Consider the following 25,959-nt stretch of genomic DNA (forward strand, 5'->3'; position numbering starts at 1 on the left):
GTATAAAACAGGGACTTTGGAGAATGACATGTTGCCACAATCTTTATGAAGCAGTGACTTCAACTGTAGCTGCTGTATGTGGTTTCAGTGTTTGACCAAATAACATTTCATGGTACCTGGTACCTATTAATGTGCTGAGTGCCTTTTTCTCCATACCTATCCATAAAGGCCATCAGAAGCAATTTGCTGAGCTGGTAAGCCTAGAAATACACCTTCACTATCCTATTTTAGAGGCACACCAACTATCCAAACCTATGTCATAATTCCGTTTGTAAAGATCTTAATCACTTTTCCCTTCTTAAAGATACCTTATTGCTTTGTTGTAACTGATACTATACAGATTGGACCTAGTGAACAAGATGTCCTAACTACTGAAGACTTATCCATTAAGATCTTTGAATCCTAAAGGCTGGGAAATGATTAGAAAGTTTAGGAGACGTCGCTCAGTAAAATTTCTGAGTCCTACACTATGCTGAGATGACCCTTCTAAGATGAAGGATTAGCTGTTACATATGGCACTTCCTTCAGCAAAAGAGCCATCTAGTAGGCCATGTTGGATTTTAGAGGCAAATTGTTTAGGATACTAGACACTGAACATAGAGCTCTACCACTGAGCCACACCCCTAGACCAGAATACTTCATAGGCGGAATCTCAATTAGCACAAAAGGGACTGTGATAAATGAAGAAAGGTTTGTGTCTTTCTGTATTTTAAATCACATACATTATGCTTTGATGTTTTCTATGGGAATGGATACATCATAACATATTGGAACATTTCTTTCTTCTAAATTCTTAGGGTTCTTTTGTCTTCCAGTTGGCCTGAAACTCTCTATGTAGCCCTGACTGGCCTCAATCTCAAGAAATTTGTCTTCCTCTACCTCTCAAGTGCTGGATTTAAAGGAGTGTGCCACCATGCCCAATTTCTAAATACTTGTTTTTTTTTGTCTTTTTGAAGCAGGGTCTCCCTGTAGCTCCTGCTGTCCTGGAACTGTGTAGAACAGGCTAGCCTTGAACTCACAGAGATCCATCTGCCTCTGCCTCCCAAGTGCTGGGATTAAAGGCATGCACCACCATGCCCGGAATACTGTTTTTTTTTAAGTTCTTTAAAAAAAAATTATACATAAGGGCTGACAAGATGGCTTGAATGAATAAAGGAGCTCACTGTCAAGTCTGATGGCCTGAATTCAATCTCCTGGTCCCACAGGATAGAAGAACTGATGCCCACAAGATGCCCTTTGGCCTCCACATGCTGGCCATGGCATGTGCTCCACACCCCACAAAATAAGTGTGCGCTTGCGCATGCATAAACAAACCCAGAACAAAAAACAAACCAAACAGACCAACTTATATCTCTCTGGGAATGGAGGCCCCAGCATTTGAAAGGCCAAGGTGGGAGGATCAGGAGCTGGTTCTAGATCTGGCTACATGAGGCTCTATCTCAAAAGAATAAAACTGTTAATCTTAGCACTTAGAAGGTAGAGGCAGGAAGATTAGAAGTCCAAGGTTACACTTAGCTACATAGTGAATTTTAGGCCAGCCTGGATAGGTGAAACTCTGTCTCAAAAAACCCAAGAAACCAAACCAAATAAAACCCACAAAAACAAAACAGTAAGAAAAAAACTTTCATCCAAGGGGTACGCAAAATACCCAGGATTAAACCATAAGAAAGTTAACATGGAAGCTGGATGTGGTGGCACATGCCTTTAGGCAGAGGCAGGTGGATCTCTGTGATCAAGGCCAGCCTGGTCTACTTAGTGAGTTCCAGGTCAGCTGGGGCTACAGGGAGACCCTGTCTCAAAAAGACAACAACAACAAAAAAAAAGTTAACATGGAACTTGGTACATGCCTTTAATATCAGCACTCAGGAGGCAGAGGCAGGCTTGAACTCTGAGTTCAAGATCAGCCTGGTCTACATAGTAAGTTCCAGGCCAGTTGGGGCTACAGAGAGACCTTGTCTCAAAAAGACCAAAAAAAAGTAGAGAAAGTTAACATGGAAGGATGAGATCTGTCACGGGGGGTGGTTTGTGTACAGTTTTTTTCAAAAGCATAAGAATATAATCTAAAAATGACAAGCTAATCTGCCTTTTGAAACCAAGTATTTAATATTTTCATTAAATTGTTTCAGTACAGTTTCAAACAAATGCTGACTGGAAGACAATGGCCAAAATTTCAGAAGAAATAACATTCCAGTCAAGGACACAGAGGTGTCATCCTCCACATCAGCCACAGTAGTGTCAGCTGCAGTGATTCCAGTCAGCCAGCCTTATCGAGTATTTACCTGGTAAGAAGAGAAAAAACCCCTTAATCTTCAAAACTTTGTACTGACAAAAAAGCTGGAACATGTTTAAGACAGTTACCTAAACTGTGCCTTATTCATAGTTAAGGAAAACTAACATGAACTGTTATCTTGGTGAGAACAAACAAAAACTTTAAAACTATGCCCGTTTGATCTTAGGGTATATTTTAAAAATAAGTATTTACTTACCACATCGTCAATTTTCAGAATGCTCCGGACAGTTTCAGTTGCTAAGGTCAGAGCACTGACTGACACCAACAGAGGCTGGACAACCATCTCTTCCAAAATGTTGGAAATACCACCCTGTGAACCAGTACAGTACTTGAGTGCTTGTGATAAAACGTATTAACAACTAATCTGGTAGTGCCATTCTTTGGAATCCAGTAAGACTCAAAAGGTAGGAAGTTGGCTTTATTTTTAGTCGCCCCTCCCATACATTGTCTCAAGCAAATACAAACACTCTGTGTTTACTCTATATGATTCAATAGTTGGTGCTCACAACAGAAGTAATGGTTTATGTTTACTTAGTATCTCATTAGTAGCCCTGACTGGCCTGAAATTCCCAAGCTGGCCTCAAACTCAGAGATCCTTTTGCCTCTGCTGGGATTAAAGGCCTGGCCTGATATTGTTTTGCAATTGAAAAAATGAAAGAACAGACTAACTTGCTGAAAGTGGCAGAGTTAATGAATACTATTTCCCACTGTGGCATCATGTTCATTCTCAAGGACATTTATGAACTCTTGCAGGTCTTGTACTTAAATCCAAAATTACACTACTTTTAAGTACAAAGCTTTTCAATAAATAATGACTATACAACTTTAAAAAATGTTCATGACGGCCAAGTGCGGTGGCACATGCCTGTAATCCCAACACTTGGGAGGCAGAGGCAGGTGGATCTTTGTGTCCCAGGCCAGCTGGGGCTACAGGGAGACCCTGTCTCAAAAAGACCAAAAAAAAAAAAAAAAAAAAAAAAAAAAAAAAAAAAAAAAAAAAAAGTTCATGTAAATCAGCAATTTCTGTAATAATTAAAGTTCAGGTTATTACCTTTCGGACATTAATGCCTGTAGTTTTTTCTCCTTGGGCATGTCGGTTTCTTAGTTCTGTTACTGTAGAAATGGGATTCAGGCCAGCATTTTCAGCTAGTGTAGATGGGATGACTTCCATAGCATCTGCAAAAGCACGAACACAGTAGGACTCCATTCCACTCAATGTTCGGGAATATTCAGTCAGTCGCAGGGCCAACTCTATTTCTGGAGCACCACCTCCTGCAATAAGAGCTCTGAAATTCACAAATATTTTTAGCTTATTTTATTCAACAGAAGGCTACTTTAAATAATTTTAACCTTAAGAATAGTCAAAATACAGCTTCATTATTCTTTAGGCAGGGTTTATAGTGTAGTTGAGAATAGCCTTGAACTTTTGATCCACATGCTGGGATTACAGGCATGCAGGACTACCACTTGGGGTTTGAGGTGCTAGGGGTCCAACCCATGGCTTTGTGCAAGCACTCTTATCAATTCAGCTACATCCTCAGCCCTCAGCCCCTCAAAATACTGAAGCTTTGCTGGGCTTTTGGGGCTATAGGGAAATCCTGCCTCAAAAATAACAAAAACAAGGAACAAATGCAAACAAAATACAGAAGTTTGAATATTCGAAGTATTTAGTAAGGTTTACGCTACCTCTTCTTTACTAAGCATCGAATGACACACAGAGCATCATGGATAGAGCGCTCAGCTTCTTCAATCACCAGTTTGTTAGAACCACGAACAACAATTGTAACTGTTTTGCTAGGACTTGCACAACCTGTAATCTTCAGAGATCAAATTTCAAATTAGGTAATGGTTAAAAACAAAAGAAAGAATAGAAAAGAAAAGCTTAACTACAGTATTGTTACCTTGAGCAGTTTTCCAGAACCATCTAAATTGACCTCCTCTGCTAACTCAGCAGATCCCAGCATGTCAGCAGTGAACTGGTCAATATGAGCAACTGGCTTGGTTCCAATTGTCTGGAAAATAGTCACATCCATAAATTAAGACAACATTTAGGAGTGGGGACATAACTTCCTGGTAAGCACAATTCTGATATATTGTACAAAGGCACCAGATAATTCCCAACACTGCCAAAAGCAAAACATAACAAAACAACCATCACTAAAGCCACAATTCATGTTGTCAATGGACATCTGTACAAACAGTATTTTACCTTACAGATGAATTCAATGTCTTCTCTTTCAATATCCTTAATCACCATAATCTTCATCTTGTTCAGAAAATGTAATGCAAGATCACTAAGTGCATCTCTAAAATATAGAAGCAGGTATTACACTAGGTGGAAAACCATTTTACTGTTCAACATTATTTTATTTTCTTGTTTTTGAGACAGTCTCCCATTAGCCTCAATCTCAGAAAGATCCACCTGCCCCTGTCTCCCAAATGCTGGAATTAAAGGTGTACACTACCATGCCTGGCTTCAACAATACTTTAAATTTTACTGTTGTTCAGATGGCCAATTATAGTATTTGTGAAGGAAAATGCTTTCTATATTTAAGTTTAAAAGTTCACAATTCTTAGCCAGGTGTGGTGGTGCATTCCTTTAATCCTGGTACTTGGAAGAGGCAGGCAGATCTCTGTGAGTTCCAGGTCAGCTGAGATCCTGTCTCCAAAAAAAAAAAAGCTCAAAATTCTTAAGATTCCCACTTTTTTTTTTTTTTGGTCTTTTTGAGACAGGGTCTCCCTGTAGCCCCAGCTGGCCTGGATTCACTATGGAGACCAGGCTGGCCTCAAACTGGGATTAAAGGCGTGCGCCACCATGCCCGGCTAAGATTCCCACTTTTACTGGAAAATCTTACAATTGCAATACAACTGTACAACACACAGAAAGCAACTATCAAGGTTTTTCTTAATACATGGGCACATTTTGCAAAGTGAAAGTTTACTGATTCTTTATGGAGAAATGTGATTAATTCAGAAACTACATATACTATTTCACAAGTTATCAGGAACAATGCCAGCAATCCTATGATACTAGAAAGAGACATTAATGTGGCAGGTTATGCAAATTGAGTTTGGGGAAAAATTTACTTAGGCCAGCAAGCCATTAAATAACTTGGGACTAGAAAACTAGCCTTCCTCGGGCTGGAGAGATAGCTCAGTGGTTAAGAGCACTGGCTGCTCTTGCAGAGGACCAAGGCAGGTTTGTCTTTCTGACACAGGGTCTCCCTGTAGCCCCAGCTAGCCTGGCACTCACTATGTAGAGAGCTGCCCCTCTGCCTCCAGAGTGCTGGGACTAAAGGTATGCACCACCACGCCTGGCAAAAAAACAAATCTTAAACAAACAAAAGAAACCTATCTTCCAGCTATTCATCAAAGACCATACAGAATGAGTGCTCATAGTACTGTCTAGCCTAGCCTGTCAATGGGCATATGCTATTACTAGAAGAAAAATACTAAAAGGGGTAAACAGGAACAGTACAAATTTGAGAATTCTCTTGTTCAGGGTTCTGTGCATGCTAGATGAGCATTCTACCAATTGAGCTACATTACACTCCCAATTTTAAAACGAATGCAGCTCTAAAAAAAGTAGTTATTTCATGTTCCTTTTACTTTTTTTTTTGAGACAGGGTCTTACTCTAGCCCAGGCTGGACCCTGTGCAGGACTTCATCCTGAGAGTCCAGGCATGAGCTACTATATTCAGTTTTCATTTTCTTAAGACTTTGGTCTAGAAAGATTATATACCCTACACTTCAATTATCAAGAGTAAAGAACCTACTTTATTAATCAAATTATGATACTGTTCCCAAGTGGACATTCACTCAATTTCTGATGCTTTAGAGGACAGAATCAAATCCATCATTTCTTAAATTACTAGTGAGAAGCCAATCAATTGTAATTAAAAAGAAAACAAATAGTCCCAGACCTCAGGATAGACTTCTGTATGAGAAGGACATTACATCCCGCTTTCTTAATTTGCTTCACTAAATTTAAAATATAGGCTCTCTCTTCTCTCAGCACTCGATCCATCTGGGCATAGTCAGATACTACTATCTGATTATCCATCTGTTTGAAAAAGAACACAGTAATAATTTACAAGAAATTGTAAGTGAAAAGTAAGACTCTTCAAATCGTATCAAACAATCATACAGATATGAGCAGCAAAAGGTGTGGGCTCTACTGCTCCTTTCAACTTCTTGTTGGCACTTCTTTTTTCTTTCTTTAGATAGGGTCTCATTATGTAGCACTGGCTGGCCTGTAACTCAGGATGTAGACCAGCCTGGCCTCGGAACTCAAAGAAATCCGCCTGCCTCTGCCTCCCAAGTGCTGGGATTAAAGGCATGTGCCACATTTTTGACAATCAAAAGAATGCAAAATAAAGCTGAGTGCACACCTTTAGTCCTAGCAGTTGGGAGGCAGAGGTAGGTAGATCTCTTGAGTTCCAGGCTAGCCTGATCTGATCTACACATTGGGTTCCAGCCAGCTGGGTCTACAGGAAGACCCTGTCTCAAAAAGACCAAAAAAAAAAAAAAAAAAAAAGAAAGAAAGAAAAAGAAACAGAAACAAAATACTAAACAAAAAAATGTGAGATTAAAAAAAAATTTTGGGTGCCCACCACCCCTTTCAGAAAATGCATCAATACTAATGCAGCAATATCTGAAGTAGAAAGCAGTTTCTTCAGAGTATGGATAACACCTACCCCTATCAGATAGGTGGTTTTTCGCTTTTATTTTGTTGTGACAGGGTCTCCTTGTAGCCCCAGTTAGCTTTGAACTGGCTATGTAGATCAGGCTGGCCTCAGTCTCAGAGATCAGTCTACCTCTGCCTCACAAGTGAGCCACCACACCTGGCTTGGCTTCTCTTTTCAAAGAAGCTAGACAGAACCTCAAAATTCTATGAACAGTTATACATGAAATTTATTTTTATTTCATATAGATCCCTATAGTCTTCATCTGTGACTTGTCACTTGTAGTGACAATTTCCACGTTTGCTTCAATTTTACTAATTTTTTAAAAATATTTTTTTAAAAAATCACAATCAGCATTTTTCTATTTTTATCATAAAGAACAAATTTCTCAGTTATCAGAAAGTTAAGAAACAGGAAACTCACTACATTTGGATTTTACTTACATCTGTTTTGGGAGCAGATAAGCAAAACTGAATAAGTCCAATCTTAGCCTTTTCCACTCTTGTTATGCCAGAATTTGCCACTTTCTGGGTAAGAACGAGACCTTCTACCAGTTCACAGTCATCAATTGTTGCACTAAGAAAATAAAAACAACCATCAGTCCAACAAAGTGTGCTTTACCCTCACATTCATTCTTAGGCGCCCACTCCTGAACCTCTGACCACCTGTCCTACCACCATAAGGAAACAAACAAAACCTTGACATTCCCATACCAATAAAGCTCAAGAAAACAAAAGCTTTCTAATTTTCAGAGTTATTTTTCATTTAAGTTACTTTCATTGGCTCAGGAAGGTGATCAGCCTAAGTACATATTTAGTTTGTTTTGTTTCTAGGGTTGTTCTGTTTTGGTGTATTTTGTGTATGAGACAGGATCTATGTGACTCTAGCTGGCCTAGAACTCACTATGGAGACCAAGTTGACCTTGAACTGAGATATCCACCTGCCTCTGGATCCTGAGTGTTGGGATTAAAGATATGCACCACCACACCTGTTTTCTTACCCAGACTGACTGGAACTCACTATGTGGTCTACCCTATCCTTGAACTAACAGCCATCCTACTGCCTCAGTACCAATGTGCTGGCATTACAGGTGTAAAGCACCATGCTCAATTCTTTCATTTAAATTATCTGATTTGGGCAATATTAACGTTGTAATTAGAGATGCTTACCCAAGCTTCTTAACTATTTTAATATCTCTAAGGTCCACGCTGGTAGCTGTGGCTGGGTCAATCACTTTCATCACGGCATTTACACTCATTGGAGAAAGTAGACTTGAATACTGAGAGACAACCTAGATTTAAAACAAAGTTACCTTCACAAAAGGAAAACTAGCATTTTTCAAAAATGACAAAATACAAAAGACTTATTTTGGGGGTCTGGTTGGTAGAGGACACCAGATACTAACAATTTTTCCACCGTCAGTCACCAGGGGTACAGGTAAAAATGGGTTTGCTTTTATTAATATAACACGACTGTCTAGATTACCAACTGTTTTACAGATTTTGTTTTCCTTTTTTGAGACAAGGTGTATCTCCCTGTAGCCCCAACTGGCCTGGAACTTGTTATGTAGACCAGGCTGGCCTTGAACTCTGATCTGCCTGCCTCTACCTCCTGAGTGCTGGGATTAAAGGCGTGTGCCACCATGCCCGGCTGCCATCTAATTAATTTTATGTGGAGGTTTCCTACCTAAAATGAGTGTGCAGTATGGCTATCTTGTCGGGCATTTATCTGTACCCCTGATGCTAAGAAGCTGACAAAACAGCAAATGGCCAGTATTTATCAAATTTCTTCATGTCTTCTGATGGATCAAAGCAGAGTGATTAAGTCATTTGCCCCAAGTCACACAACTTGACTAGTACTAGGGACATTCCAAGAAATTACTTATTTTCACTAATACCATCTAGATTTCCACTTGCAGTTAAATGAATGGTAATGGGTAAAAACAGGACAAAACCGGTAAAACTTTTTCTTAGATTTATTAATTTAACACCGGGCATGGTGGTGCACGCCTTTAATCCCAGCACTCAGCAGGCAGAGGGAGGTAGATCTCTGCAAGTTCGAAGGCCAGCCTGGTCTTCATAGAGTTCCAGGACAGCTGGGGCTACAGGGAGACCCTGTCTCAAAAAGACAAAATAAATAAATAAATAAATAAATAATAAATAAATAGGTGGGCATTGCTCAATGCAGGCACACCTATATACATGCAGGCAATGCACTCATATACATAAAAGAAAAAAAAAATTGCCAGGTGTGGCAGCGCACACCTTTAATCCCAGCACTCAGGAGGCAGAGGCAGGCAGATCTCTGTGAGTTCAAGGCCAGCCTGGTCTACATAGTGAGTTCCAGGACAGGTGGGGCTACAGGGAGACCCTGTCTCAAAAAGACAAAAAAGAAAAAAATAAATAAAAAATAAAATAACCCCACCAGATGATCCACTCTCTTGGCATATGACTTATGGACTCATCCTACTGCAGAGATACTTGCAAAGTTGTATTTGTTGCTGCTCTTTTCACAACAGCTACGAAATGGAAACAACCTAAATGTCCCTCAACTGATGAGTGGATAACGAAGATGTGGTTTTACTCAGTGGTAAAGAAAAAATGAAGTCTTGAAATTTGCAATTGAAAAGATGGAACTAGAAACTGTTATACTAAGTGAAGTAACAGGGACTCAGAAAAACAAGTGATGTTATATTCTCTCTCATCTGTGGATCTTAGCTTCAAATCCTCAGATGTAACTGCAAGAGCCAGGAAAATGGAAAAGAACTGTGGGGGTAAAGGGGAAGGAGGAGCTTGAGAGAGGGGGATAGTAGGAGACAGGTGTTTTAATACGGGCTACTGCCACAGCCCTTCATTTCCCCTCAGAACTTGAAGGTAAGACAGGACCTTCTTAGGACACAGGATTTTGAGCAATCCGACTGGATTTCATCTGGAAGCCTCCTCCCTGAAGACTAACTCAGTTTCAAAAGATATTCAGGAAGCTGCTAAGGGAGAAAAGCAATCGATCCTACCCAGCTGTAAAACCTAATAACCACAACAACGACTAGCACAGCAAACGTTACTGGTGCAGTAGTAGCACTCTATCCACAGCTACCTAATTGGACTTAAGGCTTGCTCAATGGGGGGATGACGAACCCGGGCCTTCTGCAAGAACAGTCAGTGTTCTTAACCGCTGAGCCATCTCTCCAGCCCCAATTTTATTATTTTTATTTAATGTGTATGAGTCTACTGCCTACATATATGTAAGTGCACCCATGTTGGTCAATGGCCCTGCAGAGGTCAGACGAAGGCACTGGATTTCACTGAAACTAGAGTTAGTTATCTGCCATGTAGGTGCTGGTAATCAAACCTGGGTCCTCTGCAAGAGCAGCCAGTACTCTTAAACACTGAGCCATCTCCAGCCCCTAGTTAGGTCACTCTTCAGACATGTACACTGCATAGTAATTGGGACTCAACACAATAACAACCTTCAGCTGTCATTTGACTATCCCCTAGTGATTCTCACCTTTGAATTCAATGAAGTGGTTGCACTATTTAACAAAGTTTCTCTGTCACTCAGTTTCACAGGTCGAGACATGTCAGTCAGGATTTCAATACCCCTTTCCAAAGCTTTCTGGAATGACTCGGAAATGATGGTTGGATGAATCCCTGTCATTTATGAAAGTAATTAATTAGGACATAAAACTACATTATTTGTCATTAATTTAAAAATATTTTACTTATCAAAGTCAAAGCAGTGAAACACTTCCCTTCCCTCCTCCTTTCTTTTTCCTGTGGTGCTGGTTCAGGGCCTCCTGCATGCCTGGCCTTGTGCCTCCAAGAACTTTTATTTTTAAGAAATATTTTTATGCGTATGTGTATGAGTATATTGTCTGCATGTATGTGAGTGCACCTGTGTCATGCAATGCTGCGGAGGTCAGAAGGTGTCAGATTCCCCGGAACTGGAGTTAAGGACAGTTTGTAGTGGCCATGTGGGTGCTGGGAATTGAACCCGGGTCCTCTGCAAGAGCAGTCAGTGCTCTTAACTGCTGAGCCACCTCTCCAGCCCCTATTTTTTTTTTCTTCAATTTTCTATATGTGTTTTGCCTGCATGTATGTAAGTGCACCTGTGTTGTGCAAAGCCTGAAGTCAGAAGAGGGCATCGGATCCCCTGGAATTGGAGTTATAGAGGACTGTTAACCGCCATGTGGGTGCTGGGAAGTGAATCTAAGTTCTCTAGAAGAGCCGCCAGTGCTCTTACCTGCTGAGCCATCTCTCTAGCCCTTTACTCTTAATGCAAGCTCATTTATACTTTAATTGGAGAGCTGCTACTATGATTAAACACTTCTTACCAAAGCAGAACCTACTTTCCCACCAGGTCATTTCTCTGAGCCTGAAATTAGTAATACTACCATCATTTAGAAAAAAGTGCCAGATGAGGTGGCACATGGCTTTAATCTCAGCACTCGGGAGGCAGAGGCAGGTGGTGTGAGTTCAAGGTTAGCCTGGTCTACATAAAGTTCAGGCTAGCTGGAGCTACAGGGAGACCCTGTCTTAAAAAACAAAAAACAACCCAAAAAACAACTAGAAAAAAGTTATTACTTCAATCATGTGATGTATCTCTCAATATGTGTACAAGTTCTGGTAACTGAAGATGTCAAAGACATTGATTTATGTGGAGTCGGAGTGGAAGGCAGTGGTTAGCCTGTATGTGAACTCTAGGAATTTAATTCGGATCCTTTGCAGAAGCAGTATATGCTCTTAACCACTGATCTTCCTCTCCAGCTCCTGCCTTCACTTATTTTGGAAAAGCAAAATTCTACTTAATATACAAAGAAAAGCCTAGCAAAAATCAGAAGCAAATTTAAAATTTTTCCTGGTAAAAGAGTAGTTATTTCAAATCCCACTTAGTAACTTGGTTATTCATAAAGCTGTTTCTTTTCAACTTTGCCTTTCTTCAGTAATAAAGCATGTTATACCCACCTTTCTGAAGAAGCTTGGTACAGGAATCTAACAGCGAGCCAGCAATGATGACTACTGATGTGGTGCCATCTCCTGCTTCTATGTCTTGAGCTTTAGACAGTTCAACCAGCTACATGAACAGAACAAGCCAAGGAGCTCAGAAACCTGAGAACCCAGTAACATCTAACTCAAATATCACACAAGTGTCACAAACACAGAAATTGAAGATTCACTATATTGCCTTCTGATTTGCTATTTACCTGGAGTTTCATTTAAAAATGAAAACAGATATATTAAAGGTGCACAAAATTCTATTTATAAACCTCTCTTCAATTTCTTAGATGTGAATTGCCAAGAAAAGTTCCTAAACATTCTCCCCTCAAGTTCCTACCCACATGCTTTATGTGGTTCAGTTCTTGCCCAGCATCCACAAAGCCCTGTGTCTGATCCCTAAACTGCATGAACCAGATGTGGTGGTACACACAGGAGGCAGATGAAATCAGAAGTTCATGGTCATCCTCAGCTACACAGAGTTCTAGGCTAGACCCTGTCCTTAAAAAAAGCATTAATGTCTTGTCATAGATAACATACAGCCTTGGAAGCTATGAAGTCTTTCCAGATGAGAATATAGTTTAAAGTACTTTGCCAAGTTTTTCTGAAGTATACCCATATAAGGCATAATCTGATTAATTCTATGTCACCTTTAAGTAATAAAAAGGACCTATTTTGAGATGGGGTTCTGACTATGTTGCCCCAGATTATCTCAAATGCTAGCCTCAAGAGATCCTCCTGCTTTAGTCATCAGAGTATGCAGGAATACAGGAATGTGTTGTTGTGCCCAACAGAACATAATAGAAATTAATAAAGGATGTTGTTGCTATGTGGCTTATTTGACACTAGACTAACTGTGACCCTTCAAACTACTATTTTTTAATAAGCATCAGTAAAAAAGGACATGGTTTGATATGCAATTAAAACAATTTTGTTTTCTAGGGGCTATGTGAACAGTTTAGTGGTAGAATGCTTGCCTGGCATGCCTAAGGCCCTGTGTTCAATCCATAACACCCCTAAAACAAACAAAATTAGTCTGTTCTTTTATAGAACATTCATTAAACTAATATGTTTTTAAAAAGTACCATTTATGCTTTATCTCCTCTTTCTCAACTACATGGCCCACTCCTGTGAACAAAGTGATTCATGTTTATCATCTCACACTGAAGAAACACAATGTACCCTAAAAATGTGCCTCATTAGTACAAAAACAATTCACCATGCTTAAACAGTAGCAAACAAATATAACTCTACTAAACATCAAACAAATATACTCAAACCACTTAATCAGGTCTGGTGGCACATGCCTGTGACCTTCAAATGGCTGAGGAGGATTGTTAAGTTCCAGAATAAACTGGGCTATATAGTGAGTACAAGGTCAGAGCCAGTGCAACACAACAAAACCCTGTCTCAAAAAAAACAAACCACTTACACTTACCATTCTGGCTGCCGGATGTAATACTTGCATTTGTTTCAGAATGGTGGCACCATCATTTGTAATGGTTACATCACCTTTTCCATCTTGAATCTGGAAAATTTATTTTTTTAAAATGTAGGACTCTAAAAGCTCTGTGTAATTTACTACTACTACTACTACTACTACTACTACTACTACTACTACTACTACTACTATTGAGAAGTTAATTTATGTATGCACAGTGCTTTCCTTCCATGAGTACAGTTTAACAACATTCAACAACAGTTTAACTTTACAAAAGATGTAACTGACTGTGTTCAGCGTACTTTAAAAGTAAAAGAACTTGGGGCTGGAGAGATGGCTCGGCGGTTAAGAACACTGGTTGTTCTTGCAGAAGACCCGGGTTCGAATCCCAGCACCCACATGGCAGCTGACTCCAGTCCGAGGGGATCCGACAGCCTCTTCTGACCTCCTCGGGCACTGCATGACACAAGTGCACTTACCTACATGCAGGCAATACACGCATACACATAAAAATTTTAAAAAAAAAAAAAAAAAGTAAAAGAACTTGGGGAGAGATGGGGATGGGTCAGCAGTTAAGAACTGAGTGTTCTTGCAGAATACCCAGGTTCGAATCCCAGCACCCATATGGCAGCTAACAACTGTCTTGTTCCAGGGGATCCAATAGCCTCTTTTGTCCTCTGTGGACAGGAGTGCACTTACCTACATGCTGGCAATATGCACATACACATAAAATAAAAATAACAAATGAAATATTTTTAACAAACTTTAAAAGCTGGGTGTGGTCATGTATCTGAAGAAACCCTAGTGGCAGGGGAGAGACAGGAGGATCAACACAGCTCCTTGGTCAGCCAGTCTAGCCCATGAGTGCTGAGCTCAGTGAGACACTGTCTCAAAAAGGTAGAGATAGCAGGAGACACCTGACTTTTGGATTCCACAGGAACACAAATGTGTGTGCACACACAAACATAGCATCACACATCACACACAGAAAATATTTTATTTTAAAATGTGAAGGGCAGGGGGCTGGAGAGATGGCTTAGTCATTAAGAGCACTGCAAGAACAGCAAGTGTAGAGGCATCTCTCCAACACTAAACAGCACATCTTAACCTTTTTCATCAGACTTTAGAATATGAACACAGGTGTTCAACAAGAAATGAATTTTTTTTTAACTTTTTACCATTTTATCCATTCCTTTTGGTCCAAGGCTTGTTCTAATGGCATCGGCAACCGCTGTCAGATAGAAAGATGCGGGGGATTAAGAATCTTTAAAAGTGTTTCATCTCAAATTTGCTGTATCAGAATATGGCATAACAGCTTACTGTGCCCACCAAGTTTCAGTCTAATAATAAACTATCAGAAACTAGGATGCTTCCCATGTGCTGTATGCAGAATACATTCTGAGGGTTCCTTTTAAGTATCAAAATGGCTCACTCTAGTCCTAAATTCTGATTGGTAAGTCACTATCATTTCCTCTATTCCTTAAGACAGGATAAGCAGCAATAGGGCAAGTAAAACTTTCTAACATGTGATACATAATTCACTTATTTCTTTTTCTCTCAGTCACAAGAACATCACTGTTGAGATCAAAGACTTGTTTAGTAATGTAAAGGTGGTATATACATGATCTATTGGAGAAATACAGTCAAAAGCAAACCAATAATATAACCCCTGTAAATGCTGTAGAATAACATTACCTCTTAACAAAACCAACAAAGCCTAAATTCTGAAGTTGTGGCCTTTAGTCATCATCAGTATGTCATCAAGTTGTCTAGATAGTTTTACTCTCATTTTGTATCTTCCTTGTATCTAACAGAACTAGAATTGATGAACAGAACACAGTGGCCTTTTCCTTCACAAATCCAGGAAAAATGATTAGATTTTCCCACCTTCTCACATTCCACTGTACACCCATATACACAGGATCATACCCTAATCATTTTTCTATATTCCATAACTAGTATAAAGCTTTTTGCCTATATTGTGTAAAAATAAAAAATTCAACAGAAAACATTTTGTACAATTTTAATACATTTTACCCACTTCATGATTTTGGTCAAATAGTCAATACTACATTTTCCTGTGATTTTCAGTGGACCTGCATGTCTATGATTCTACAAGAGGATCTTACTTCAAGAATCAAGACTAGAAAGACACCCACTATCTAAATAAAATGGATTATTTTAGAATTTTACATTGCTAAGGGCTTAGTGTAGTACAAGGTAGGTACAAAATGTCTGTTAAATGTGTCATGCTGAATAGCTCTGGAGCTACTAGCATTTATGTCTGTAACTTTCTTTACCATTAATAAATGATGTTCTATTTGGGGGAGAGGAGCGGCTAACTGGATAACCCCCAGAATAAAGTAGCATCCAGAATTAAACAGAAAATCTTAACTAGAAGCTTTTCACACTTTGTAGTTTTTTCTTGACTTGGAAAACAGTTTGCCACTTTGCTCTCTGATCTCCTTTTGCTTAGAATCTATCTGGTTAGGTCCACAAGCAATTCAGGTGAACCTTCCTACATACACACCTCCTTGTGATCCTGTTTCATTTGTGTACTGTCTCTGAAAGGTGACTGAGTCAATGTCCCATTTTGTCCCACCTGGCCACTTAGATGGCCCTAGAATTTCTTTCAGCATCCTGATGGCTCCTCCACCACTTATGTAATTAGCAATCTCAATTTTCAAGTGATTCCCAAATCCATCCAATCTGACTTCTCCCAACTCCTTAGGCTGAAACTGTACAATCCTTCCTACTGCCTTTTCTTTGACCTTCCAGCACCTATTTTACATTCATCACATTTCCAGTCATCATGATGATGACTGCAACACTTGCAAAGTTATGTATTTTCTCATTTAATTTTCACAGAAACCTATAAATGAGCTATTACCTCATACCACTCAAGATGACTTGTACTTGGGGGAAGTAAAGCCAAATGTTTTCTAGGACAGTAGGCTACAATCTACTTTCCAGTCCCACCTCAGACATCAAGCACCTTACTCTCCAACCCAAATAAAATACTAAAGACACACCCAGGTAAGATCCTATCTAAGCCTTTGTTCTCAATTTTCCTTGCATTTCTTTCTACTCCGTTCGACTTGTTTAACTCCTCAGATACAGAAAGCATAATTTTAGTCTCTCCAAATTTATGTGTAAGGGAATCTTGGCTCACAGGTTAAAAGTCCTAAAGGTCTCTTTGACGGCCACCATGTGCCACACTGTTCTAGTTCCCCACCGCCCAGTACAATGGGACCCACCCCAATTCAGATGAAAAGATTACCTAATTAGTCCTAACACTGTGTCAAATAACGTTCATTTAAATCGCACTTTATGACTATAGCTAAAAAATACTGTGCAGTCTACCACCGGGCCCAGTTATTAAGTGTCAGATGCCAATGCGGTCCCGTACTGTAGACGCCTGTCCGCCCGGAGATGATTATCGCACCAGCCAGAAAACAACTGGCCGCTGAAACCTACGATGGGGCGTGTCCAAGGGCCGCCGCACTTGCGTTCGGGAACCCCAGCAAAGAGGGCCCTACGGAGCTGCCCCAGAGGGGGACAAGCGGGAATACAACCCTCACAGGGCCAAAGTCCGAATGTAGATGGAGCCCGCCTGCCGGGGAGGCGGCGATACCTTTGGCCGCAGAAATGTTGCTGAAGCGGATCTGAGCCGGCTTGTCGCGGTCCTGGTAGGCGCCTTTCCCGCGGCCGGCGGCACCCGCGGCCGGCGGCCCGCTTCGGGGAGCCACGTTCTCCGGCATGGCAAAGCTGGCGACGAGTAAGCGGACTCGGGAGGGCGGATGGACGCAGATTCCTGCCCCGCTGGGGAATAACAGTCTACTGCCGCCGCCTCCACGAACCTTCCAGAAAGTGGCGCCGGCGGAGGAGACGGAAGTCGAGAGAGGGGCCTGCCTGAGGTGCGGCGCGGCCGTGACGTCAGAGGCTGCCCGCCGCGCGCCGGACGCGGCGCCTGTGCGCGGAGATCGAGCTGCGGGCGCCTAAGGTGGGCCCCGGGGTCTGCAACCACACGTCCGGATTTATAGGATTTGGACCTTCTGTCTCCCCACCTCGACCTGCGGATGTGCGGTCCACTAAACTAGCTCAGGCTAGACATATTGCCGAAGCCGTGTCAGCCCTGGCTTTGTTCTAGAATAGATGTGCCGCGGCCGGCTTTTTCTGGATTTCCAAGCCTGAATTGAAGTTTACTCATCCTGTGCAGTAGTCGGAAAAGAGATTTGCAATGAGCAGGTGCTTCACCCTGTGTTTCGTATTCATTCAGGTCAGTTAGAGACTTAAATACAGCTTGGTTAAATACCACAGGGTGGAGAGGTGACTGTCATGCCAGGACTCCCTGTTTGCTACAACCTGCTCGACCAGACATTTCTCTCCCGTGAACATAGCCACCGACGCTTAGGGAACATAAACACAGTAACGAGTTACCACAATTATTTGCTGAGCGAAATGGCAAGTTTTGACACACTTTACCCCATCTAATACTCAATGTAAAAAGTAAGTGCCAGCGTATTTGTGGATGAGGGAACTGAAGCGCAAGGTCCACTAGTAAGTAGATAGAAGCCATATTCCAACACAGCTACAGCTGTCTTTAGGTAAACTTTCAGGTTTTTATAATCACTGTTATTGAGTAGGAAGTTCATATAGGTGAGGTTCATCCGACAGTAGTTTACAAATAATTGTTTTTTGATTTTTTTTTTTTCTGTGTATGAGATTATGCCTACATGTGTTTAAGTGCACCAGTGTTGTACAGTACTTACTGGTGGACGACTGAAGAGGGCGTCGGATCCTCTGGAACTGGAGTGATGTGGGAAGGCCCAGCCCACTGTGGGTGGTGCCACTTGGGCCTGTGGGGGGCTGGGGGGCAGGGGAGCAAGCCAGTAAGCAGCATTCCTCCATGGCCTGTGCTCCAGCTCCTGCCTCCAGGTTCCTGCCCTGAGTTCCTACCTTGGGCTCCCTGATGAACTGCGACCTGGGAGATGTAAGCTGAATAAACCCTTTCCTCCCCAAGTTCGTAGTGGTCAGAGTATTTTGTCACAGCAATGAAGAACAGACTAGGACAGTTAGCAAAGGAAAGGAAGATAAGGTAAGAGCTGAAGGCAGAGGTGGAGTGCTGTGGAACACTGTCTCCCAGGCACGGTGTGGCTGCAGCAGCAGCCGTGATTACCTGTACAAGAGCCAGAGAAGAGTGGACCTGTCAACATTCTGCTATGGAGAGAGGGATGACTCGTGTCTTCACCCCTCCCTGAGGATCTACAGACAATTAATGGTTGCTGGGTGAAGGAGAAAATTTTCTCCAGTGGTGTAGCCACTGGTAGATGCCCATGTACCTGAAATAACCCCTTGCCCATTCTATGAATAACCCTAAATAACACTCATTGTGTCACACACACAAAAGGACATGAAACTGGAAGGGAGGCTAGTTGGGAAGAGGAAGGGGGGACAGCAGGAGTGAAAAGGGATCAAACGAGGGTAATGGGGAGGCAAATATCAAAATACATGATTCATGTGCATGAAAATGTCATGATAAAATCCATTAATATATGCTAATGAAAACGTGAAGGAGTTGAGAGATGGCTCAGTGGTTAAGAGTACTGGCTGCTTCCAGAGGATCCAGGTTGGATTCCCAGAACCCACTGGTGGCTAACAACTGCCTATAATTCCAGTTCCCGGGGATCTGACAACCTCTTCTGGCCTCTGTGGACTTTTCACAATATGGGCGCACTTATATACATGCAAGCAAAACAGTCATACACATAAAATAAGAAAATTTAAAAAACCCCAAACCCCAGCACTCAAGAGGCAGAGGCAGGTGGATCTCTGAGAGTTTGAGGCCAGCCTGATCTACATAGTGAATTCCAGGCCAGCTGGGGCTACAGGGAGACCCTGTGCCCAAAAGACCTAAAGCAAAAAAACTCAAAACCCCAAAATGAACAACTAAAAGAAATGGAAGAGCAGTGCATGCTCTTAACCACTGAGCCATCTTTCCAGCCCCAAATAATCATCTTTTTACAAAGTCAGTGAAGGGCCAGTAAAATGTGTCTGCAGGTAAAAGCACTTGCCTAGTGACTGAGTTCCATCCCTGAACCTCATGATGGAAGGAGAGAACTGACTCTCAAAAGTTGTCCCCTGACCTCCGCGTGCACGCGTACATACACACACGCACACACACACACATTTCTTTTTAAAAAGGCAATAAGGGCTGGGAAGATATTCAGTTAATAAGGCACTTGTCTTGCAAGCACGAGGACCTGAGTTCAATCCTCAAAACTCCAATGGAAAGTGGATATAGTACAAATGCTTGTAATCCCAGTGTTGGGGAGGCAGATAGATCCCTGGAGCTCTCCAGCTCTACTTGGTGAGCTCCATAAAAACTAGAGAGAGATCCTATACAAAAAAGTAAGGTGGATGTTCTTGAGTAATGAAACTTGAGCTTGTCCTCTGGTCTCCACATGCATACATACTGCATGCATATCTGCACACAAACACACACATATGCACACATGTGTGTACATACACAAAAAAATCAGTGAGTTATAAGAAAATACAAAAAACTGGGGCTAGAGAGATGGCTCAGCAGTTAAGAACACTGTTCTTGCAGAAGACCCGGGTTTGAATCCCAGCACCCACACGGCAGCTAACAACTATCCATAACTCCGGTCCCAGGGGATCTGACAGCCTCTTCTGTCCTCCTGAGGCATTGCGGGACATGGGTGCACTTACCTACATCCAAGCAATACATGAATACACATAAAAATAATAAAATATTTAAAAAAATACAAAAGCTAAATGAAATTAGGAAAATAATGTATAAAAAATAAGTTCAGTAGAGAAATGGAGACCACAAAAAAGAATCAAACAAAAATATGAGACCTGAAGAATACAATGATAGAACCGAAAAAAATCCATAGAGACAGTAAATAACTGCACTAGGCTGATTAAATGTTCAGATAGTAAAAATATGATGCTACATTTGGCTATGGTGATACAAGTCTGTAATTCCAGCACTTAGAAAGCAGAGATAGGAGGATCAGGAACTCATATTAGGTCTATCCAAGGACCTAATATGAGCAGGGGGAAGGGAAAGTACTAACTAGTAACAAACCTAAGTCCATTGGATTCTAGTCATTTCTTTGCATACAATTTTTCTTACCAGAATATGTGACTTTAAGGCAGAGGTTCTCATTCATTTCCGTGTCTCTTACAGCCTAGCAGATTGGCTGTACAACGCTCTCAGCCAGCGTCTGTTGAGGGGCCAGTGGAGAGCAAATGGTAACAGGTGGAGCTGGAAAGGGTAGAGGTGAGATAGGACAGGGGAGTTTATTGCAAAACTGTAAGGCACTTGCCTATTATTTTAGCTCACATTAAAATTATTATTATTGTTTCTCTCTCTCTGTCTCTCTCCCTATCTCTGTCTCTGTCTCTGTCTCTCTCTGTCTCTCTGTCTCTCTCTCTCTCTCTCTCTCTCTCTCTCTCCTTTCTCTCTGAGTGAATGAGTGAGTGGTGTGGGGGAAAGGAAGGCTTGTGTACCAGTGCACCCATGTGGAGGTCAGAGGACAACTTGTGGTCACTTCTCTCCTTCCACCCTGTGTGAGTTCTGAGGCTGGAACTCAGGTTGTCAGGCTTTTTTGTCTTTTTGAGACAGGGTCTCTCTGTAGCCCCAGCTGTCCTGGACTCACTATGTGGACCAGGCTGGCCCTGAACTCACAGAGATCCTCCTGCCTCTGCCTCCCAAATGCTGGGATTAAAGGCGTGTGCCACCACGCCTGGCAAAAAAAATTTTTTTATTTAAATTTTTTATGTGTATGAATGTATTGCCTGCGTGTGTGTAAGTACACCCTGTCATGCAATGCCCATGAACTCAGAGAGGGTGTCAAATTCCTCTGGAACTGGAGTTACAGGTGATTGTCAACTGCCATGTGGGTGCTGGGAATTGAACTGGGTCCTCTGCCAGAGCAGCCAGTGCTCCTAACTGCTGAGTCATCTTTCCAGCCCCTAAAAAAAATTTTTTTAACTCTTTATTTATTTTTGAGATAGAGTGTCACTATGTAACCCTAGCTGGCCTTGAACACACAGAGGCCTGTCTGTCTCTGCCTCCCAAGTGCTGGGATTAAAGGTTTGTGCCACCATACCTGGCTAGTTTTTGGTTTTGTTTTGCTTTTGTTTTTTTGAGACAGGGTCTCTCTGTAGTCACAGCTGGCCTGGAACTCGCTATGTAGACCAGACAGAAGACCACCTGCCTCTGCCTCCCGAGTACTGGGATTAAAGGTGTGCACCACCATGCCTGTCTTAATTTTTTAATTTTTTTATGTGTGTGAGTGTTTTACCTGTATGTTTGTAAGTGCACCATGTGCATGCAGTGCCCATGGAGCCAGAAGGCATTATATCCCTTGCAACTGGAGTTGTTAGCTGCCATATGGGTGCTGACAACCAAACCTGAGTCCTCTGTAAGAGCAACAGGTGCTCTTAACCATTGGTCCATCTCTCCAGCCCCTTGTACTTCTTTTTAAATTATTTTTTTGTGTACAGTGTTTTGCCTGCAGGTATGTAAGTGTACCCATGTGATGCAGTGACCAAGGAGGTCAGAAGAGGGCGTCAGAGCCTCTAGAATTAGAGTTATGAATGAATGTTAACCACCATGTGGGTGCTGGGAACCGAACCTGGGTCCTCTGCAAGAACAGCTGAGCCATTTCTCCAGTCCCCTTGACCTTGAACTTCTGATCTTCCCGCCTCCACCCTCCACCTTCTAAATTCTGGTATTATAGGTATGTACCACCACATCCAGTTTATGTGGTGCTGGGGATCGAACCCAGGGCTTTGTGCATGCTAAATACCAACTGAGCTACATCCCCCACCCTAGAAACCTGCTTCAGAGGAGGGTTGCTGGTAAGGTGTTTTAAGTTCCCCTTTGAATTGGAGCTTCTGGGTCATTGTCTAGTTGTGTTGCTTTAGAAAGTTCTCTTAACAGCTTGACACCCAGGTTATGGTGATCTATATAACCTTTATTTTGGCATTTAATGAAAGAAAACTGTATTTTGAGCCTTTTGTTTGAAAGCTATTCTGAAAATAAAACTGTCAACCTTCAGCAGCAGCTTTGGCAATAGCGGCCCCTGGTGGCAGAGAATGAAACTTTTTTTTTTTTTGGATCTTTTTGAGACAGGGTCTCCCTGTAGCTCCAGTTGCCTGGAATCACTCTGTAGAACAGGTTGGCCTCGAACTTACAGAGGATCCGCCTGCCTCTGCCTCCCCAAGTGCTGGTATTAAAGGCGTGTGCCACCACACCCGGCAGGAATGAAATTTAATAAAAATTATTTATTATTTTTATTTTATGTGTATGAGTGTATTGCCTGCATGTATGCACCCATGTCGTGCAATGCCTCAGAAGTCAGAAGAGGGCATTGGATTACCCCGGAACTGGAGTTAAGGACAGTTGTTAGCTGCCATGTGGGTGCTGGGATTCGAACCAGGGTCCTCCGTAAGAGCAATCAGTGCTTTTAACCACTGAGCATCTCTCCAGCCCAAAATAAATTTTTGTAGTGTTTTCTGTCCAGTGACACAAGGCAGAATATGCCATCAACTCACATCACAGTGTCATAAGGATTATTTTGAATTAGAAACAATTTAAAAAGAGTAAGTGCCAGAAGGGCTATCAAAGTGTTTCACTTTTTTCCTTAAAGCAGGAGATAAAACTTCCTACAGAAAGAATGGTTCTTTTCAAGGACAATGAGTTGAGACTGAGAAAAGTCTGTACAGATAAGCTTCGATAAAATAACTACTTTCTTTTTGCCTACACATATAGTTTAGTTTTCTTTTTTATAATTGCTTCTTTGTTCAATATGAAAACATTTAGGGACTTCGACTTTTGTGGGATGTTATGAGGTACAAAGGCTTTTGTATCATTTTATTTAATGCTTACACTGTCCCCTGCTGAATTGGGAGTATTAGCTGTAATCTCAGGACTGGGAAGGCTGAGGCAGGATAATTTGAGGCCAGCCAGGGGAACAGAGTAAGACCCAGTTTCAAAAACCCAAACAAAACAAGCAACAACAATGACAAAAAGAACTGTTAGAATTGAGGAGTTCTTAGGGCAGACGCAGAACTGAATGCTTTCTGAAAAGACCAGAGGAGTAAATGAATAGAGACTGTAGGCTCCATTTGACATATATTTGCATTTTGGAGAGAAGGTATCTGAAGTCTTTTTTAAAAAAAATCAAACTCTGGAAGCATCTCATGGTATGGAAAAGTTTAAGAACCCCCATTTAGGTGCATTAGTTATTTACCTTGCTGCTGTTGATGACAGCCATGCAAAGACTGAAGGTCTTATTGTGGCTCACAGTCTGAGGCTAGGGTCCATCATGGTGGGGAAGCACTGGCAGCAGAAACAGGAGGAAGCTCACCATATCGTGTCTACTGTCAGGGAGCAGAGCGCAGCGGCTGCTAGTACTTGGTTTTCTTTTTATTTAGCTCAGGACCCAGCCCAAGGAAATGGTACCACTCACAGTTAAGGTGGATCTTCCTACCTCAGTTAACCTGATCTGCATAATCACTCGCAGACATGCCCAGAGGCTAACCTGATCTAGAGAATTACCTCAGGTATATGCAGAGAGCTTATTTCCTAGGTCATGTCAAGTTGACAGTCAAGATCAACTATTTTGGTAGGCTCCTGCTTTTCTCTGTGATGTGGAATACACACTAAAAACTCTTGAGGAGTTTCTTCTTTGGGTAGTAGTGGCCCTGGAGATCTATATTGCTGACCTGAGAAGATTCTTCAGCAGAGCTGTCTTCAAGTTGGGTATAGAGCTCCAGTGGTGAGCTTTTGTGAGTTGTCACCCATTAGGGTGGGCTTTTGTGATGCTGCTGCCCATGTCTCTCATGTTCCTGTAGATGGGTTCCTCACCTATGTCTCTGTTAAGGAAGCCCTGTAGACTCATTGGTTCACCAGGCTTAATGAAAAAAAGTTTTCTTTAAAAATTTTCATTAGAAAAATCTGGAGCCAGGCACATGGTGGTGCACACTTTGATCCTGGGACTGGAGGCAAAGGCAGAAGGCCAGCTGGTCCACACAGTAAGTTCTAGGCCAGGGTACACAGTGAAACCCTGCCTAGAGAAACACACACACACACACACACACACACACACACACACACACACACACAGAGGAATGTGGAACTAGTTCAAGTCTATATTGCAAGACTTAATCTCAAAAACAAACAACAAAAGCAACCTAAGGGCTAGGTTGTAGCTAAGATAAATCACTTAGCATGTTTGATGTCTTGGGTTCAATCCCAAGCACTAAAAAAGAAAAAAGGAAAGAAGAAAACAAATACTGATTTTAGGACATACTACAAAGTAACTTAAAAATGATTCACTTCTTTGTGCATGTGTTTCTGTGTATGGGCAGGCATGTATGCAGGTCTGGGAACCCGAGCACATACACAGAGGGTATTGAGAGCCCTTTTCTATCATTTTTCACCTAAAACCTGGGGCTTCCTTTTCTTGGCTAGGCTGATGCCAGCAAGCTCCAGCCATTCTCTTGCCTTTACCCCAGTTGGGGCCAGGGTTGTAGGCATGGGCTTGATACCTGATTTGTTACATGGGTGCTAGGAGCCAAACTTTGGTCCTCATGATTGCACAGCAGGATGCTGTGAAATACTGTTCCTATGGCTTTACAAATATGCTTGGCAGCCAGGTGTAGTGGCACATGCCTTTAGTCCCAGCAGAGGCAGGCGAATCTCTGTGAGTTCAAGGCCAGCCTGGACTCCATAGCGAGATCCAGATGAGTTGGGGCTACAGGAGAACACTGTTTCAACAAGACCAAAAGAAAATTTATTTTATGTGTATGAGTAAATGCTGCATGTATTTACGTGTACCAGGTGCATTCAATGCCTATGAAAGTCAGAAGAAGGCATCAGATCCCCTGGAACTGGAATTACAGATGATTGTGAGCCACCATGTGGGGAACCAAACCCGTGTTCTCTGCAAGAGCAGCCAATGCTCTTAACCTCTGAGCCATCTTTTCAGCCTCAGAATTAATATTTTTGAAGTATTAGGAGCTTTGGGGCAGGCGGTAGATAGCTCAACAGGCAAAGGCACTTGCTACCAAGCCTGATGACCTGAGTTCGATCTTCAGGACTCACATAGAGGAAGGAGAGAACTGTCTTCTGAAAGTTGTCCTCTGACATCCATACGCATGCCTAGGCACAGATGTATCCACCCCACCCTCCCAAAGTAATAAAATAAATGTATTAAAAAGTTTAAGAAATGAAGAAAAACTAGCTGAGTGTGGTGGTGCATGCCTTTAGACCCAGTGCTCAGAGGCAGAGGCAGGTGGATCTCTGTGAGTTCAAGGCTAGTCTAGTCTCCATAGGAGTTCCAGGCCAGCTGGGACAACAATTTGTCTTGGCAAACAAACAAACAAACAAAAATATACAGCTTTAGTATATCACAAAGTTGTACAAGTATGACCACTACTTTCAGAAAAAATTTTAAAATGATTTTATTTTTATGGGTATGAGTGTTTGCCTGTATGTACGTACGTACG

General features: G+C 41.8%; 1 protein-coding gene across 1 annotated transcript; it reads right to left on the reverse strand.

Moving 5' to 3' along the window:
- Positions 1–2,080: 2,080 nt before the first annotated feature.
- On the reverse strand, positions 2,081–17,319 carry Cct4 (chaperonin containing TCP1 subunit 4). The gene is made up of 14 exons (XM_008844489.2): positions 17,042–17,319; positions 14,586–14,638; positions 13,405–13,494; positions 11,937–12,045; positions 10,480–10,622; positions 8,145–8,266; positions 7,419–7,551; positions 6,214–6,353; positions 4,500–4,596; positions 4,192–4,302; positions 3,977–4,107; positions 3,342–3,576; positions 2,487–2,600; positions 2,081–2,279 (listed from the first exon to the last, which is right to left on the reverse strand). Exons 1-14 carry the CDS (start codon positions 17,166–17,168, stop codon positions 2,265–2,267), a joined length of 1,620 nt encoding a protein of 539 aa, XP_008842711.1. The 5' UTR covers positions 17,169–17,319; the 3' UTR covers positions 2,081–2,264.
- Between the last annotated feature and the right edge of the window lie 8,640 nt (positions 17,320–25,959).

This window comes from Nannospalax galili, unplaced genomic scaffold, assembly GCF_000622305.1.
Source record: "Nannospalax galili isolate Female #2095 unplaced genomic scaffold, S.galili_v1.0 scaffold682, whole genome shotgun sequence".
Classification (NCBI taxonomy): domain Eukaryota; kingdom Metazoa; phylum Chordata; class Mammalia; order Rodentia; family Spalacidae; genus Nannospalax; species Nannospalax galili.